At 44.1% G+C, this 20,207-nt stretch overlaps 1 protein-coding gene across 1 annotated transcript; it reads right to left on the minus strand.

Moving 5' to 3' along the window:
• Positions 1–676: 676 nt before the first annotated feature.
• Hmx (H6 family homeobox) lies at positions 677–17,812 on the minus strand. The gene is made up of 3 exons (XM_011647801.3): positions 15,599–17,812; positions 6,026–6,360; positions 677–3,576 (listed from the first exon to the last, which is right to left on the minus strand). The coding sequence occupies exons 1-3, from the start codon at positions 16,198–16,200 to the stop codon at positions 2,672–2,674; spliced, it is 1,842 nt and encodes a 613-aa protein (XP_011646103.3). The 5' UTR covers positions 16,201–17,812; the 3' UTR covers positions 677–2,671.
• Positions 17,813–20,207: the final 2,395 nt, after the last annotated feature.

Consider the following 20,207-nt stretch of genomic DNA (forward strand, 5'->3'; position numbering starts at 1 on the left):
AAAAATTTAGAACCTGTAATGATGAAATAAATCTCGTCAGTGATCTTTCTCATTTCGTGTCCACGAGACAAGACGGCAATGTAAATGTGAATCAATGGTTTTATTAACCGACGCACTTCTCGATCTGTTCGAATGGCGATTCCATCAAAGAATCGTCGGTTGATTTTATTTTGAAAGCGGAACGTTGCATTTTATCTCTGTGTCAATTTGTTTAGTTCACGGGGACCCCTTGCGAAGCCGCAACAACAATTAATTTTAATCCTGGACTTCGGATTTTTATGTGAACGCCATCGGTGCGTGTTCCATTGTTTCGCTGCTATCTCTTTATGGGCACCACGGTAGAAAAAAGCGCAATTTAAACGATATTCGTATTTTTATTCGATCGTTCGTCGATCCCACCGTATGTCGTCGAATCTACGTATTTTCCCTGTTACTTCGCAAACAAGATCGATGATCGCCAATGTGGATCTGCTCGACGTAGATCTTGAGTAGAGAAAACTCGAAACGACGTGTATTGTATGGTTTAACGATCATTATTTAGCGATTACGAAACGATCGGCTGTACAATAATTTGAGATCCCGGATCACGTAAATATCCGTATAAAACACAGTACGGCGAACCTTCTCCTTAATTGACGTCTATAGATAGGTGATATATAATGTGAGAGAGGCGGAATTTCGTAACTCTACCGTTCTGTTTAATAAAATTATTCGTTTAGATACTTATCACAACAGGTGGAATATATCGTAGGAACCCTGCCTGTGTCTTACGTGTGTGCGCGCGCGCGCGCGTGCGCGCGCGCGTGTGTATGTGTGTATGTGTGTGTGCATATATGCGTATGCCTATCTCTGCCTGTGTGTCTATATGTTCAATTTTACAACCACAGCGAATCCCGGTTACATCAGGTATTGATACCAGTGCAATTCCAGCGAGTTCAAATTTCTGTAGACACGCGGAAACGATCTCCGCGCTTATATCCGTGACGATGAAAATACAATGTTAAGCGTGAAGCGCTCACTGTTCCATGTCTCTTGAAAATTCAACTTGCCAAAGTTGCACCGACATTTTAATCCTTGGATCATATTAACGAAGTTCTTCCGGTCATCGATTCACAGCGCGTGCCCCTCGGCGCGCAGAATTCCACATCGCGAATTACACTTTGCACAAAGATTATTTACAGGGGTTATTTACAAACGATTAGAGAAACGGATACGATTCGAAATTCATAATTAAGATAACGGGCGTCGCACAGTTAGGGACGGTTCGAAAATTTTCATTCTCGTATTCGCGCGAATTGTTTTTCTTCGCGCGCAAAATCAGAGAGAGAGAATCGCTACTAATATACATTATACTATCTACAAAGATCCTATATCTCTCCGATATATATATATATATATATATATCAGAATCGATATATGTATTACGAGAATCCAATATAGAGTCTAATTTCCGTCCGTCGATTGCGGTACTGTGAAATTTTGCATCCCGTTATAATACAAACTAAGAGCAACAAGACACGATGCGCTATTATTACATCGATGACAAACTGGAAGGGAAACCGTATGAGTTCGTGGCTTTCGTCACCTGTGACTCAAGGAAGCGACATAAAATCATTATAATCACAGTTTAATTCCCTGCATAATTGCGCGGACTAGCACAAGTATTTTTACGGCTCGGTAGAAAAAGGTATAAGACAAAAGTGTCTTCCGTTTTCCCGAAGAGATAAATAACATTACTAAAAATGGGATATTGTCCAATGTTAGTTAGACATAATAATTGGGAATCTATTATTTTTACGATAATACGATTACTAGAACGTATATTGTATATTATTTTAGCACATTTTTTTGGTATTTTATTTCGGGGTAAACGAATTGTCTTAAAGCCTTTTTATCAAATATGAAAAATAATTTTATCAAATTATTTGCAAGAGATTACATTTTCCTAGATAAGGATAAAAGATGTGAATAGACATGAGTATAAAGTTATGCTAAGAAAACGTAGAGTTTCAACTCATTAAGTTTATATTCTGTGTGAATGTAATTTTGTTTTTAGTATTATATCTGAAATTTGTGTAAGTAAAATATTTTTCTACATTTTCTTACTTATGAGTGTATATTCAAAAATGTATCTTACACTAGCTTTTCAAATAATTATGAATATGGACAATTACAAGAGAAAATATCCTACGTACATTTATACGAACTTTTTCAATAAAATAATCATCACTAGAGCGCATCGTCCGATAAAAAATAAAGTGCACTTTTGACATTAGATTTAATGAGATAATTTCTCTTATGTAATTGAGATATAAAAGCGAATTAAAACTCTACATTCCTCGCGCATACTCACATTTATCCATATTGCCCGCGCGGTCGCGAGTTCGCATTAGAAAACCATTTTCGAATTCCAACGCTCTCGAATTACCGCCGAGGGGACAGCCGTGTCGTGTGTCCGTGGTATCGCGGGATCGGTCTCAGGGAGTGTCGCGGGACGACCGGAGGCCCGGAGTACCAATTATCAAGCGTGCGTTCATTCGTCGACGTTGATCAGCCAGACGGCGCGGTCCAAACGAGAAGGCGTCGCCGCGTCGTTTACGGAGATCATCTTGTTCAGAGTGGTCGTCTCCCGCAGCAGCCGCACGCTACCCTCGTAAGTCGTCGGACGGTGTTATTGCGAGGACGTCCGCGGTGGTTGGCCGTTGGGCGGCGGCGGTGGCGGGGGCGGTGGTTGCGGGTGCACCTGGTGGGATAGGAGACTGTGCGCCTGCACATGGGCCGCCGCCGGGTGGTGATGGTGATGCTGATGGTGATGGGAATAGAAGATGGGCTGCGCCGTGGTGGGCGCGCACGAAGTGCCGACGCCGACGCCGACACCAACGCCGACGCCCACGCCGACCCCGACGCCGACCGAATGCGACAGGGCGGAGGTCGCGCCTACCGAGGACGGCACCGGAGGTCCCGCCGGTCCCGGCGCCGTCACCGACACGGATACCCCGGCGGAAGTGCCGGTGCCGGCTGACGCCTCGTGGTATAGGATCGGCACCCTGACCAGTCTCTGGGTAGCGTGCGCCATGTTCGCCGCCTCCAGCTCGGCGGCTAGCTGCCGCTTCCACTTGTTCCGCCGGTTCTGGAACCAGATCTTCACCTGGGTCTCCGTGAGTCTGAGCGAGGCGGCGAGGCCGGCGCGCTCCGACGACGAGAGATAGCGCTTCATGTCGAACGTGCTCTCCAACTGAAAGACTTGCGACCTGGAGAACACCGTCCTGGTCTTCTTCTTGCGCTTAATGCTATTCGATTCGCGACCATCCACACCAACTTGTACATTGTTCTGGCCGCTGTTGTTGCCGTTGCCTCCGCCACCGCCACCACCTCCACCACCACCGCCGCCGCCGCTGCCACCGCCACCGCTACCTCCCACCGAAGTGCCGTGAAGACTCGTGGACGTGGATTCGCCTTCGCCATCGCCATCCGCACAGTCGTCCGCCTCGCCGAGATCGTCGTGTGCCTCGTCGCCGCTCGACGGACTCCTCGCGCGGTGCAAGCGATCATCACCGTTGTCGTCGTCGAGTTCGTCTGAAGAAAGATACACTCGTGTTGATTTCAATCACAACATAGCTTCTCCGTGTTTTCACAATGCCTCTTTCACGAATCATATATTTATCTTGAAATTCTTTCTCTGTATATAAAGAAAATTATAATTACTTTCTTTCTCCAATACACTTTTATCTTTGCGCATCATCGCGATCAAGAGCTTCCGTATACTTTTTTACTCGAAATCGATAGCTGTTTCTAGAGTTATGCTTTTCTGTAAATTATTTCTTTTGTTTCGCAAGTTATTGAAACAAAGATCTCTTTATTTACGAGGATTATTATATCTCTCTAACCGGGATTGTTCTTAACGAGTAACGCGGGATAAGTTTGATTAATGGCGCAAAGCTCGCGGAGATCAGGATTGTGATATCACATAACGATAATGATATTTGTAACGCGTGAGAAGTATGGAAGACACACACCGCGTGTATTTATCGATATAATCAAATCGTTAACGAGAGAAAGGTAAGCGCGTTAATCGCTCTTCTTTTTAAACGTGATCCGTATACGTCAATCAGCCTGGCGAGAGGGCTTTGAATTTACAAATTCTCTCACACGCGCTCCGATAAATCGCCATTATACATTTCTCTATCCGTATTGAATATTTAATCAATTAATAGAACGCTAATTAATATTCTATTAATCCATTTTGACGTAATTGCTGCGTATTGAATTCCCTATGCCGTTATCGATGCAGATGCATCATCCAATGACGTAATTTGTCGTGTATGCATGTTTGTATGAAATACCGTTATGATGTCGTATCTCTTTTTGTAGTATGTGAGAATATAAAGGAAACAATAAAACATACAACGATTTGTTCATTTCCGATAAATATTTTCTTTATGTGCCTTATGTGCCTTTTTAATTGGCGTACGATACTCTCGTGATCCATATTAATCGATTGAGAATAAAAATATGATCATTTTGTGGCAAAATGTCATTATCGTGCGTGTGCAGAATGCGTTTAATTCTTTCTCTCTACAAATAATCGTGGCACAGACAAAAAGTCAGTAGAAACTAGATACAATCCTTTTTTATAATCAATAATTCGATATTTGTTATACCCAGGAAATATAATCAAGCAGAATGTATTTTTAAAAATATGTGCTGTTCATCATTTTTTGCTCATAGAATAAGAATTATTATTATTACCATTAAAACAAGATTTATTAAAAAAAAAAAAATCTGTCAATCTCTCTCCTGTACAGTCTTAAATATTTCCTTTTCTGTCTTATTTGTTTGTGCTAGTTGTAAATTATATCCATTTTATTTTCGACAAAAACTACCGATTTAAAAGAAAATTAGAGATTTTTTTCTATCATCATCGGATTTATAGACAAAAATAATGCTCGATAGCGACCATATTAACCTCGTTATCATTATCCACTGCTAAAGAATCTTGCTCGTTATAAGAAACTAAACGAACGATCACACGCGTACGTCACATGTGTCGTCCATAGGTGAGAATGGTAACTGCCTAAGTGCTTAGGCAAGGTGGCAGAAGCAAAACGATCGGCGGGTAAGGCGATCGACGTTGGTTTGTCGACGTGGTGGAAGCCGTGGAAGCCTTACGCGTAGGTTGTATACGCGAAGATATACACATAGATACACATAGAACGCGTCTATAACGCGCACGCAGACAATATATCTGTATATGTCTTCACAAAGATTCCCCACGTTAACCCTCGTTTTCCTTCGTCCTTTCTTCGCGATCTATATGAGTTAGCGTAGTTCGATCGTCTCGAGTTATCGGTCTGCGCGGTTCTGGCGCATCTTTGGAATTTCTGACTGAGAGTAGTGAGAAAGATTCTGACATTGTTAATCGAGCTGAAAAAGTTTAGCTGACTCTATGAGATAATAATTAAATGTCATTGTTATGTAACAATAATAGGATTAATAGTACATCAATTAATTAATTAATTAATTGCTGTTTGTGACCTTGCTTCGTATTATTGCATCAGGCAGAGCGAATAATGAAATATTTATGTAGCCGAGAATATTTATTCACTTAATCTTTTCTTTCGGAGCACGTCCTTGTTTTATAAATAGACGTAATTTCTAATTTTTTTTTTGCTGGAATAATTTGATTATCATTTGATTATTATTTCTAAGAAGAAATATTCTATTGCATATAAAACATACGAAATCTAAATTATCATCATCTCTTCGTGTTTCGGTCTTCTACTTAACCAAAAAAAAAAAAAAAAAAAAAAAAAAAAAAAAAATCTCAAAAAGGGAAAACGCTTCGTATTACCATACTTCTGTCTGGCTCGGCGAAAGCCGATGTTCCAGAACCACTGTTGCGAAACAATGTTAACATTTCCTTCCGACCGCGGCGCGCGTTTTCCCTCGGATTATCCTTAATAAGCCGTCTCGATCTGCCTGGGCATGCGGGAGAGAGGAGAGGAGGAGGGAATCGAAAACTCACCTCGCTGCGGGAAAGACGCGGACGCGGGACTGACGCGACTGAGAGTGCCGACCACGTCGCTCGGTGAGGGATGCTCGAGTGTCTGCAGGCCGTGCGCCGGCCTCCATGGAAACGGCCAGCCGGCGCCGCCGAGTAGAACACCACGAATGCCGTCGGCGTCGACGATATCCGGCGATTGGCCAGCGACCTGCACGGCATTGCTGAGGGCGGACGAGGCTGCGGCGGCCAGTCGTGAATGGTGCTGATGTTGTTGTTGCTGCTGCTGGTGGAGATGCTGCAGCGTCGACGGGTAGAACAGACCGCCAATGCCGACGGGATATCGACTCGCTATCAGTCTATAACAAAATGGCGCGCTGTGTTTTACGATATTTTGATATAAACATAAGGATTCGTCGATAATTAAGATAGGATGCGAGGAGGCAAAGTTTCTTTGTAACATAAGGACATAATTATGGTTTAATCTTATAAATTCCAGATGATGTAAATAAAAGCGCTTTGATGGTAATGAATCAATTAATGCGAGATTAATTATTTTTCTTTTAGTTAAAAGAAAATTAAAAATCAAAATGTAGGTAACTTGTTGAAATTAGAAACGATTGAAAACAAAGGGCATTCAGTTTTCTGAGAGATTTATTAAAAATTTATATGCATTTATATGCAAGAGAACCTTATTCTTCAGAATTTTAATTCAGATTGATCTTCTGTCGTCAAGATGATTGATGTTAAATCTTAAAATCTTTTTTAATATGTGGAAGGATTTGTTAATATAATTTTATAACTTTTTAATATGTTTAAATATAATTGCAACTATTGATTATAGAGATTTGAACTATATTATGTTCAATTAATATAGCAATGCTTGCATTATTATATTAAATTATTTTAACATGACATGAAAATATCAAGCAATGTAAAAAGTAATGTAAAGTAACTAAACGTTAAAAGTGATGAGCAAGTCGCGAAATCCATCGGACTTCATCATCATCCAGCACGCGACCACGTAGGAAAAAAATAATCAAATGCCGCGAACAAGTCGAGTGTAGCATTCAGCTTTGTTTGCGAAAAAAATTTACGAACCGCCACCGTCGTAAATACGAGCAGAGTCTGTCTGTGACACGAGTAGTTCGAGCATGCGAGATCGTTACGTTCGGGATAAGTGCCGTCGCTCGTAGCCGGCGGCCATTACCATTCGGATTTACTCAACCACCGGGAGAAAGCAAAGCTCTCCACTGAATGGAATATATTTGGAAACGGTGTTTGCGCCGCCACAATGGCCGGATGTGCTACGGATAAACGCTCGACTGGTTATTAAGAGTAAAAATCCGCTTAGAGCAAGAAGCTCTCGAGAAGATCGTCGCGCTGATCAGAGGGAGGCATACCTGCACCCGTTTCGGTGATGCATATAGTAGCTTTATGCACAAAATGATGTTTTAAGACTTTGATTAAAGTGATTCTTAATTACAGAGCAATACCCCACGTTTGTGAGTCTCAAAAGTTGTACCTATTACATAATGATGATATAAATAACGCCGTAACGCAACGAAATATTGCAACGAAACTTAATGATTTTAGTGGCCTGTTTCGGTCCAGAGTTTTAGATCGTTTTTCGATAAATCTGTCATTGGGTTTTCACGGTCAGTTGTTCTCCGGTTCTTATTTCGCTTGTGTGCTTAACAAGGCCTCTGCCTCTCTCTCTCTCTCTCTCTCTCTCTCTCTCTCTCTCTCTCTCTCTCTCTCTCTTTCCCTTGATTGTTACTTCCGATCCTAAGCGCCATTGTTGAAGCTGCAGGCGCCGTGGAAACTTAATGCGAGAATAACCGATTTGTGGCGAACAGAAATATAGGCAGGCAGGATTCGCCGTCGGTCGACCGACCGATATCGGCAGGCAGGGCCGGTTAGTTAGGCATGTGGGCCGAGGAGGCTTCGGAAGCCTTAGTACTTTCCCGTGTTCCTTCCTCGCTTCCCCGGCAGTCCGTCTGCGACGAGCGATCTCGTTTCGATACGCGTTTCGCCTCGTGAAAGCGTGTTTGACTTTGTCCACTATCGTGCGAGTAGCACTTTGCGCCTATTATCATTATTAGGCCTCGCCTAACAAGAGACATTCATAAACAGTTTGTTCGCTTTAATATTCTACCTCGCAATTAGCCGATTATACTTACTTTGCAAATTCATTTCGAAATATACGAAGATACTCTTCAGATACGCTTCATCTCGAGATGATGCTCTATCTAAGGAATTTCGTCGACTAATATCGTACGCATATATATTTAAAAATTTTGTAATTTAAGGAGAAGATCCAACAAAATAATACACACGTTTATGTTTTTATTCAGTCAAAAGATAGACTTGGCAAAATCTATTTTTCATATTTATCGAATCGATCGGATATAGATTTTTTTTTTTTCGACCTCTCTCTACCTCATCGTCAACGAGTCAACGATACTCACGCTTATGTGAGTTAAGGCCTCGTTGACTCGCGAGACTCCACACGCGTCGATCGCCTATCACCAAGAGGGAGTCACGCTGAGCGATAGACGACACGACACATCGACAACTCACGGGCAACGATGGTGACATCAACTCGAGGCTGCTCGAGACCAAAGCAGAGGAGGAATTAAGAGGGACCCTCCCTAAGAGAATTTCTCAGCGACACGCGATCTTCGATGCGCTTCTTCCTTAACTCCCCACGATTCTCTCCCGGCTTCGAGATGAGATATCGAGGTATTCTCAAGAAGGCTTCGCGCGGCTAACGGGAGAGAAGAGACGACGGCCCGGGGCACGCACAAATGCCCCGGAAAAGATAAAGGAAATCTGACAACCGCCTGTTTTGTAAGCATTCAACGACCCTTCCCCGAAGGAGCAGGTATAAACACCAAACACTCGAATCTCTCGCAGTGGGTAGAGTCCCACCACCTTTTACTGCCTAATTCCGTAGGTCTTACGTCTTAGACGGCCGCGAATGCTCGACGTGACCGGCTGGATTTACGAGTCCTCTTTACGTAAGCACTCGAGAACTCTTCTCAACGATACCTCCTCCCTTTAACGCGCTCTTTCGAGTCTCTAGGTCATCGAGCATGCACTTGACTCGCGTGACTCGCTCCTGACTTCTGTGCCTCTCCCGTCCCACCGATGATCTCTCGAATGTAACGATTGTATTTAGTCATTCAATGATGGCATTCGATTTCCAGTTGATGGTACTCCGCTTTCGGTTCTGTATGTAGTATTAATATTTTCACATTTAATTTATTTTTAATAACGATAATTGTAATTCACCATATGAAATATTAATTTATTTGCAATTTTCACGAAATTCTTTAAATTTCATTGGCACTTGTTTTATTAAGCGCACATACACTTTTGATACCGAGCACCCGCGTTCATCTTTATTGGGCATTTCCGTTAAAATTTTCCCTCCGTGTCTTCGGTGACGTGTTATACCGCTTGCTTGTATTGATTATTATTCTGCCTCTGCTTGTGCGCTCGGTAAGTGCCATTCTCAAATATAAACTCTTTATGCCGTTAACGATCGCTCGTAATACGATACGTTTCGTCGTGTATCGTTACACCGAGGGTAGTTAGGAGCGTAGCGAAGAAAGAGAAGTCGATCGCGTTCACTAGCGAAAGTGCGCCCAAAGCGGTTTGCAATCTGTATGCTTAACATGCGATCATCACGCTGTGCTTTACAGAGAAAAATGAAAACAGGAGAACAAAGAAACAGCGAAAAATAGATTATCGGATATTAACGAGGAGAAATAAAGAGGAAAGAAAGTAGTCGGCTGAGGTAAATTTTCAAGTTATGTTTGTTACATCGGCTCATTTAGAATGTTAAAAAGCCTCCTTTTTGTATATTTTTATTTTAATCCGACTGTGAGTTTTATTTCCTTTTTTCTCTTACGCGACATATAATTGCGACACGGTGAAATCTATTGTTACACTATAAGGCGTCTTATAAAGCGTCGTCAGGATGACCCAACAATGATTTATTGGCTTTCAAAGCGTTCGGCTAAATCCGCTAGTTGGCTTCATTACATTATTGGCTTGCGATAGGCGAAACCAGGAATTTATTCTCACGTCTACAGCAATAACTTCGTCTTGATGTGTATATCCCGAAGAAAATTAATATATTTTTTGGTGCACGCAAATCTTTTGAATAAATTCCAAAAAATTCCAAAAAAATTCTACAGGAATTTTGACGTAGAATCGACAAGCTGCTAACAAGCTGCTAAAAAATGATTTATGTCAGAAGTGAGATGCGATATGCAACTATATATGTACTATATATGTTTTTCGACTTGTTGTACCGTGTCGTCGTGTCTTCTTGCGCGACTTTTAATCAGGAGCTCGCTACTTCGCTAGACGAAGCAGTGTCGAATGAAATCGGAGGGAATTGTATCCCGGCGCAATTACGATCCGTGGCTCATACGGCCGCCGCCGTCGCTCATCCCGCGCATTTGTTCCCAACGTCGAAACATCCATATCGTTCGCGAATAGGCGATCATACACAATAGGCTTTATCGTATCTTCCTTTGAAACTTGTAGCGCGATCCCGCCCTAATTAACGAATCATTCATCTGCTCTGTAATTAACGAGGCAGTCTCTGTCGCGGATTATATCAGACGGATCCTTTCGTTCGCGATCCTGCCGCGCGCAACATTTTTGAATGTGAGTCCCCTCGTGAAATCGCGAGCGAATCGAGCGAAAAATATTTTCGCGCCCGGATCAATGGTCCTTGCAAATTGCGAATCTGCGAAACATATCGACGACGTACGAGACAAATGCGTTAGGGTGCGATAATTAACTTTAAAATTTAGGACCCGCGACGAAATCCAATTACTCCGTTCTATTAATCTTCCGTGTGTATGTCTTAATAATAATTTAATAATTTGTTTGCGAGTCATCATCTTCTTCATGTCCGGAACTTGATATTAATTTTAATTCTAGGCTCGATTGATTCTAATAAGTCGGCGGTTCTAATAAGACATTATGCATATATAATAAGACACTTTCAGTATCAATTCTAAAGGAACACATTTCTTCGACTCAAGTCGCGCCATAAGAAGTCGGATGCGATTGTTACGATTTCATAAAGCGCATATTTAGACGTATCTAACGCATAAATCCCTGCGCGGGTACTTACTCTCCTGCGGAGAAATATTATTATTTGATCAGAGGTATAGATACACACACACACACACACGCACACACACACACACACACACACACACACACACACACACACACACACACACACACACACACATACACACATATATATATATATATATAGGATAGATAATGCTCTGCTGAGATCGCATGGCGCCAACTTCTCTCTCCACGACCTTGGCGAGCGAGAATCTCAGGCTGGCGTAGAGCGGCGATTTAATAATAAATCGAGCCTAGAACTTGCGCGCTTCCTCCCGGAAGAGACGTAAGGGCTGCTCGCTCGGCAGCAAATGGGCCGCGGGATAGGTGGCCTGTTTCTCGAGGGAATCTTAGGCTCCTTAACCTTGGACTATACGCGTACAGTATTTCATCCGCATCCATTATGCACTCTACGCCTAATTGATTTTTTGCCCATCCCCCCCCTCCGCGCGTTCAGCGCGAAGTGCGCGTTTTCGGTTAGCAACTTTCGGTTGCCAGTTACTACGTGACGTTAATTAGCGTGCTTGCGAAATTATGCCCGGGACATCGCGTTTACGCGATATACGCGCGCGCGTGTCTGAATGCGTGCGTGCGTGCGTGCGTGAAAATGGCGCGAGCGCGCGATCATCGCGTAATTCTATACCGCCGCGCGAATTTTTGTTGAATTGCATTTAAACGCGTAAATGGATCCGAATGGAATATATGCAATTTGTAATTTTACGTATCACCGCGGAGCGGTTGTTACAAGCGAGAGACGCGCCTCTTCCGCGGCCCTTTGTGATGCATGAATTACGTCTGCATTGCCTGAAAATCTGTGGTGTCATTATATCCATTCAGCGTTAAGTTGCATTTGCGTGTGATTTGCGCTTCTCTCAGCGCCGTTATTCAAAGAGAAAGCGAGTCGGTTATTTTTATTATACGTTATGATACGTTATCGTATATCACGTGTGTATAATAAAAAGCCTCTGAGCCTACTTTATCCAATTTTTAACGAATTAATACTCGATTGTATATTAATCAATAATCTTCTCGATGAATTTAATAAGAAAACGAAATTATTTGTTTGAATTGAAAAAAAATAATTTAATAAATAATGCATTTGAAGGGTTTCCGTTAGTTATTTTAAAAAAGTGACGCTGATGATACTCTCACGAGTATCATAATCTTGTTTCCCGACAAAAATAGAATTAACGGTATGTATTTGGCAAAAAGGAAAATCTGTTTTTCAGAGTTTACCATTTATCTGCCGCGGTAAGTTCGTTTGCGTGATGGGCCCCATTCGGCGGGGCTTTTCTCGTTTAGTGGAGTGTGCCCCAACGGTGCATACGAGTGGAACTTAATCAAATGGTAAACGGGTGGAAAACAAGCAATCGTAGTCGTCGCGCCAGCAACCAAGCATGGCGAGGACGTGGAGAAAGAGCGGCGAGGGGGGGAGGGGGGGGAAGGGGGAGAGTGCGGGTAAGGAAGGGGACGTGGATGCGAGCGGGGGAGCAGGTCGTCAATCGAGGAGGGGGTGTAAATCTGATAAAATCATCTCGAACCCTCGAATCTCGCTTCTGCCCCTTGCGGCGCGCGATGCCGTGCTCGGATTCCTCACAGATATATCTGATAGAGCGCGCGGGGGTTCTCCTAAGTAACGTAAGTAATGTAAAGAGGGTGGTGTTGTTGCTACGGTTGTTATTAAATGAGACAGCCTAATAGGCCCATTACGGCCCCCTCGTCGGTCCATTCCCACATAATATAATCCTCACCGCACGCGCTCGCTCGTTGCCGTTACCCCTTACCGTTTCGCCACCCCCAATATGTCGTGTATCTTGATCCGAGCGGGATCACGCCTACCGAAAATCTTCGGTCCACGAAGACTGTCCCTTCGGGTACATCCCTTTTCGCCCGGTAATCCAAGTTGACGGGCGCGGACATTGGATCGTGGAACAGAGTGTTCCTTATAAACCAAAAAATATCTCGGCTTCTTTCAGCAATTTGATATCGATTTTTTTCCTTCGATCGGAGATGTTGAGGAAGCTCATCATTGTTGCGACTTCATAATTCGCAGTTTTAAGTTTCTTAATAGGAACGAGCTTCACTAAACTTCTTATTAAAACAATACAGATGAGAAATTAATTGAAAACAAAGTTTTGTCGCTAAGACATTTTCAGAGGACAGTGACCTTTTATTTAAAAAATATTATTTCTTAAATAAAGTGTTTGTGTAATTGGAAAGGACATCCTTTTCTCGAATTGATCAAAATTAAGAGACAGGACTATAATTGTTTTATCACTATAAAAATATTTACTTTTTTTTCGTGAATTTTGTAAATTTTTTTACAATCATTATAACGCTGGACGCGGAAAATTAGTTCTCTCGATTTTTATTAAATGGATGCTCTTAACGAATATTAACGCGCGTTCCGTGATTCAGTTAGTGCAATTTATATATCGCTAATGCAAAACGCGTCCCATTGTGCACTCATATACGCGTTCGTGTAAAATTATGCGAATAACGCTGGCGAAGAGACGGATATTAATCCATCGCAATGGTATTGTCGAATCTCTCGGGTCAAAGCTTTGCGAATGCATGTTTTTATCACGGAAACGCTAACGCGGCGGAGTTTCTAATTGCCTGAGAGAGGGCGCGGTCTTAATTTATTCAACAATTCCGCCAATTACGCGAGCGGCGAATATGAATAACGACAATGTTACGAATTAATTAATCATTAGCAAGTATTAGCAACTCCATTTACCGACACTTTTGCATTAATATTAAATGGCTATGGCATTGAATTAGCCGTTAAACGATGGCGTTTAAATCGTTAAATTATGCAGAGGCGTTACTCTTTTCTCTCTTTTTTTCTTCTTTTTTTTTTTACAAATGCTCGCTAGAATTGTTTCGCGCTAACGGCGTATTATAATTATATATAAATAACAATTAAATCAACGTGCTTCGTATGTTTTGCTCGGGTGACTGACATACCGGCGAAATGAATGGCGATCGCCGATCAGCACAAAGGTTCGAATTTCGGCCAGTTATTTCGGCGGCCTATAAAATCGAAGGTCACATTGCCACATCCGGCTGAGTTTAATATAACGATATTGCGTGCATCGCACATACGCGAATAAACTATGCGTGCGATACACGTGTTTGTGACATAAAGTATCTTCTCACGATGTTAGTAAAAAATACAATATTATTACTTAAATTGGTTATCGCGCCGCTTTATTTCCCGTGACACGCGTAAGAAAGCGTTCGTTTCTCGTGGAAATGAGATGTTCTTCGCGGAAATGACACGAAGCTGTCACCGCTAATTGTTTTTCCAAGATTGAATTTAGAAACATGGGACTTAGCCTTCATAGGTTTCCTGTCGAGAAACTGCCTCGCGAGATTATATCACATATATTTATAAGATGTCATGGAAATTGCGAACGTTTGTAGTTAAAAGAGAAAGAAAACTGATTGCTTCGACAGTTCCTGGTACGTCAATAGCTTTTGAGGTTTCAATAACCGATTAAAGTCGAAGAGGCTCAAAGAGTTACGAACCGTAAATAGACGAAAAAAAGAAGCTTATTCTTCATCTAATTTTGAATGCACTTTTTGCTCTTTTCTGCAAGCAAGATTTGGAGATATGTTAAGGAAATATTACAATATGTAATATTGAAAATTGTAACGACAGAAATATGCAATTTTTTTGTTATACAGAGCAGACTGAATCTTAAAAGAAACTACATTCAAGTTAAAGTGCATGACATCTGATATATTCTATCATATGTATATTGTCTGTGTTTTCATTTCCCAGAACAAGACATGTAAAATTCATTGACATATAACGTCAGTCAAATTTTGTATTCAGTTTAAAAATATTTTTCGACCATACGTAAATAATGCAGAAGTCATTCAATTGACAAAATAGTTATTTGTTGCGTCAGTCTTTTATATTACCATAGACATTACGTAACGTGAGACACAGCTGTACTATGATGGAATCATAGATTTTCCAATAATAGCAATCGATGAATGCAGTTTGACATTCAATGATTTACAATTTTCAATAATTAACAATATTGAGAATAATTACTTATAATTCAAGATAATATCAAAATTGTTTCTATCTTTTGCAAATTGAAGCTGTGGCGATAAGTAATGTTCAAATGATACCGATTGAAAATCGACAAAGGACCTTGTAGGATAAGAACGATTCTTTTATGGAAATTACTTGGACACTTTGGGCCCGTTTATAGAATTTCGTTTATATTTATAGCTCTATTTTCACGAAGTTCAAAATATAAAAATTAGAATCGCGACTTTTATGTAATGTCTTATTCAATTTGAAAAACACGACAAAATAAATACGGCAAGATTAATCAGTGTCAACCAAGAGTTCGTCTGTCATCGCCAGGAAATTTGTGAAAACAAGGAATCAAGTCCAAGGCCACGTACCTCGATAGCATCGCAAGATCCGCCGACGCCTGGTGTCCCAGTAACGGATTGGCAGAGGCATCGCCGGGCGGCGAGAAGGTCGCTGCCGGACTTGTAGCACTGGTAGCACATCCAATACCGATACCCGTGGAATTCGCTCTAGGTTCTAAGACGTGGCTGGTAGATAATCCGCCGCGCTGACCGCCGGATAATCTTAGGGACGTGGGCGAGGACGAGATTCTCCCCGGACTACCGCACGACGGCGGTATTCTTTGCGAGTTCTGCGAGTTCGCCGGCGGCAACGGCGACGTCCTATCGACGTCCGACGATTGCCTCTCCCCTGATCCCGTGGAGGTCGTCGAATCGACAGGCGGAGATTCCGGTCTGCCGAGGATGCTGGAGATACTGAAGGACGTGTATTGTGGATTGCAGGCTGGCCTGAGCGCCGGCTTGCTCACTGTGTCGAAACTAAACGAGTGATGGTGATTGTTTAGGCCGCAACCGGACTTGCCGTTCTTCTCTTGCAGTAGCAACTCCGCCGGCGTGGAGCTGCTCCTGGAGCCCTCCAGCTCCAAATCTTCCTCCGACACCACCGACACCTCGATTTCCGTCTCGCCGGACATCCTTCGAGTCGGCCCGTCTGGAGAAATCTCCCGCTGCGGCACTTCTTCCGCGGCTAGTCCAGCTAGCCAGGTACGACTTTTCGAACGATAACCGCACGTCGTTCTCTCGTCGCCGACGGGATTCGCTTATATTCGGAGATATCCGGCCATTAGAGCCGTCGACGATTAAGCCGTCGTCGTCTCGCGCGACGCGACCCGGCGATTGTCCGCTTTGGACGACCGCACGTCCATCAGGACGATACACAGGTACGTGAAGCGCGTTTGTTATGTCGGCTCTCAGACAAGGATAATATCGGGGCTCGTCGATAGTCGATACGCGGCCGTCGCCGAGACGTTCTCGCGCCTCGTCGTGGATCGCAAACGGATCGCTCGATCGCGCGACATTCGTAAGCGATATCCTGGACGACAGGATGATAGGAGACACAAGACACTTGGAGGGCCCACCCTTCGCGGAGTCGCCCTCTCCCCCTATCGTCCTTCCGCCACCTACCACACCCCCCTCTTTCTGTCTTTACCTCCCTTCCCCCCTTTCTCTCTTACTCTCTCTTTTTTCACCACTACCCCACACCAGTCTGACACGTAACTTCTCCTCTCCTTTACGCTTCCCGCTCTTTGCCGTCTGCCCGCGTAGGCGTAAAACGTTCTCGCGTGTAACACCGAGACTACTGTGGGTAGCCTCTACCGTGCCGTCACTTTTCTCGAGTCACTTCCACTCGTGATCGCCACTCATCGCAAACTAATGACGTCGTCATCGTGAGAGAATCATCATCGTGACGCACCCTTCTTTCCTTCGTTCGGATAGAAATCGCGAATGAACCGCGATGAACCGAAACTGTGAGAACGTTGAGAAGAAGACGAGAGAACTCGGATGTTCGTTGTTTCGCCCTTCGAAGAATGCGGAGGGTTGGTAGTTCGTAAGAAAGTCACAGTCGGTCCGTGCAAGCGGTGACAATATGCCGACCGTCGCCGTGCGTCGCGTCGCGTCGGAATTTCGACTCGCGCGCGTGTCGTTAGAGCGTCGGCGCGCGCTGACAACACACGTTTTGGACGCGCGCTCGCGTTAGAGAGAGAGAGAGAGAGAGAGAGAAGAAACGGTGCGCAAGCACCCTCGTGTCCTGCGATACGCTTCGCGGGACGAGTGACGGGGCCGCGACGGATAGGCGCACTGTTCTCGCACTACTAAGGGTAGGAAAACGCCGGAGAAACCACAGGTCACACGGATGAGGAGAGGCTCGCTCGTACACGCGTAAACGCATACACATTCGCGCGCGCGTGTGCACGCTTACGTACGTACGCTCGCGCGTTGGCTCGCTCATACGGCGAGAGGATAGGAGCGCGGGGGTAAAAGCGTGAGGGGTGCGATAGCGAGGAGGAGGGAGAAGGACGGGTGGCGGGGAGTAAGACAGAGAAAAAGAGCGCTTCGGAGTCACGCTTCGAGAGTCACGGGGGTAGTTATTGCGCGGCGCGCGATAGCTAGACTGCGGGGTGCGAGCGAGGGGAAGGAGAAGGCCGCCGCTCGCTAGAACGGGGCGAGCGGATAAATTAAAGGGTGTCAGAGGGAGACGGCAGGAGGGAGAAACGTTGGGGCGCGCGCGGTGCAGGGTGAGGAAGATAGCTGAGGGGAGGGGGAGTTTAGCGGAGGGTAGCAAGCGAACGCGAGGACGGCTAAGCTGCAAGTTGCAGGAAGGGATGTCGGTGCGGTCGGGGTAGGTGGCGGGGCGGGGCCTACGGCTTGCCAGGGGTTGGCTTTCCGGATTTCTCATAGGACGGAGGCGCGATCGATGACTCGCACCGCACACGACTACCCGCTGGGGTAACCCTCGCCGCGGACCAATCGCGTTGGTCGCGCCGTCCTTAACTCGAAAGATACTCGCCCTCGACGTTCCGCGCCGCGGCGGCGGCGGGTGAACGGGGTGGTTATACGCGAGGCGACGTGGACGTAGCGGTCTAGGAGAGCGAAAGGGGAGGGAGGGAAAGAAGGGTCGCGAACGCTCGAAACGGGGGAAGCGGGGTATGCGCGATGGTGTATGTGGGGATAACACACAACCCGGTGGCGGTGGCCGTGCCACGCCGTGTTACTTATCCATTATAACACTCCAAGATCTTGATTTAAGCCTGCAGCCAGTGGTGAGCTTTTAACCAATTAGCCTTTATAGCCTACCCCCTCCGCCCTCCCGCTTCCCGTCGGTCCCACTCCACGTCGCTCTTCTAGTTCGCCTCGTCGAGTCTCTTCCTACCGTGGCGCGCGATGGTAGCCGCCACGTTGGTGTACCTACATATCCTATACCAACGTCCTCATCTACAACCGCACGATATACCCACCTAATTTACCGGCTCTCTTCATTCCCCCGTTCTCTTTATCTGTCTATCTCCCTCTCAGCGTTATCTCTCACTCGGTTTCCCTCGCTCTTTTCATCCACATCTCTCTCTCTCTCTCTCTCTCTCTCTCTCTCTCTCTCTCTCTCTCTCTCTCTCTCCCCCTCTCTCCCCCCCTTACTCCCTCTCTCTGTCTTTGCGCCTCCTCCTTACCTACGCGTATTATGCGCATCGCTGTATTAGCACGGTGCATTCGTGCGTGCAAGTACGTTAAACACGTACCCGCCGGAAGATGCGCGGTAGTATTAGAAGCTCGTTGCCCGACGGACAGAATGCTCCTACGGCGGCACCCGATGACACGAATCAAGAGTAGACCATGATACGCGATCAAGCTATGGTACAGAAAGAATTTTCTTTTCCCGCTTTCTTTCTTGGTGGATACGTGTCGCGTTTATTGATTCGAAGATGGATCCTCGACTTCTCTCGATTCGCAATCGATCATGTTACTTTATACACTGCTATTACACTTTTGATATATCTTTGATCACTTGCTCGAATCAAAAAAATTTTATAATACATGGAACATATATACGAATATAGATTAGCAACTCTCGATGTTAAGCTAGTCTAGTACGTCAACTTTTCTCTTTGTAACGTCCACGGAGCTAATTAAGAAGAAGCGTTACTTAATCCCATTTGGCTCAACGGGTTCGACGTCGCCGATAAAACCGTATCAAAAAAACCGCCTCTCCGTTCCGGGAAGACCGGAAGATAATTAATACAACGCGAGGTATAAGCAAGATGTACCGCGGTAAAAACGCAAAGAGGCAGAGCGCGGCTGACGGCAATGCTCCAAGTCGGGCGGATGCAAATGAGTGGCGCGCACGCCACGCGTAGCCACACCTCGCGGTGCCTCGCGGCTCGCGAGAAAGCGACCGCGATCTCTGCGCGGCGGAAAGCCGCAAACGGCAATCCGAGCTCGCTCAAAGCCCCGCTCGCAGCCCGAATGGCCGTCGTCTTCAACGAAAAGGTGCGAAAACGTTGTTACACGCCCGCGAATTAAAAAGAAACGCGATCGAACGCTGGCGACGCAACGTCAGTCTGCAATATTCGATGAGCTGCGACGAAGATTCTGCATTCTTTTTTTTTTTTTTTTTTTTTTTCTTTATATACTCCGTCTGTTACGTGCGACCTTTGCAATATTATTTATTTTCGAGAGTCCATTTATCGCTAGTTTTAGAAATATTTAAAAATTTAAGTCTTGTAATAATAGCGTTTGATAGGTTTAGAGATATGACAATGAATATATTTTTAATCAGAATTAGAAATAAATGTAAAATATAAATGTAAAAACAGATGAAAATGTAAAATATAAGAGCTATATTAAAATTTCATTTTATATTATAAAAAAGAAAACAAAACGCTCTTTTCAGTAGATATTATTTATCGCATTTCTACGCTATTGTTTTAAATAATTTAATAATTAATAGTAATATTTATGAATATTAAGGCCAATCAAGGAAATCGTAGACATCTCGTAACAAATGGCACATGGATCGGTTTAAAGATCGCATATTAATATATTAATAAAGTATGATTTTATATGAATTACACAACTATTTATGTCTAATAGCGTTTGATATAGGTATATACATTGGTGACTTCGCACAGATCAGTATATGTTTCCGTGC

The sequence above is a fragment of the Pogonomyrmex barbatus genome, unplaced genomic scaffold (assembly GCF_055798465.1).
Source record: "Pogonomyrmex barbatus isolate J1 unplaced genomic scaffold, ASM5579846v1 scaffold6, whole genome shotgun sequence".
Taxonomy (NCBI): domain Eukaryota; kingdom Metazoa; phylum Arthropoda; class Insecta; order Hymenoptera; family Formicidae; genus Pogonomyrmex; species Pogonomyrmex barbatus.

Coding starts and splice junctions, on each gene's coding strand:
- Hmx (XM_011647801.3), bottom strand. CDS start 16,200: ATGTCCGGCGAGACGGAAATCGAGGTGTCGGTGGTGTCGGAGGAAGAT. Junction 6,361..15,598: donor GATCTTGCGATGCTATCGAG/GTACGTGGCCTT, acceptor ATTTTGTTATAG/ACTGATAGCGAGTCGATATC. Junction 3,577..6,025: donor CGCGTCTTTCCCGCAGCGAG/GTGAGTTTTCGA, acceptor ATCTTTCTTCAG/ACGAACTCGACGACGACAAC.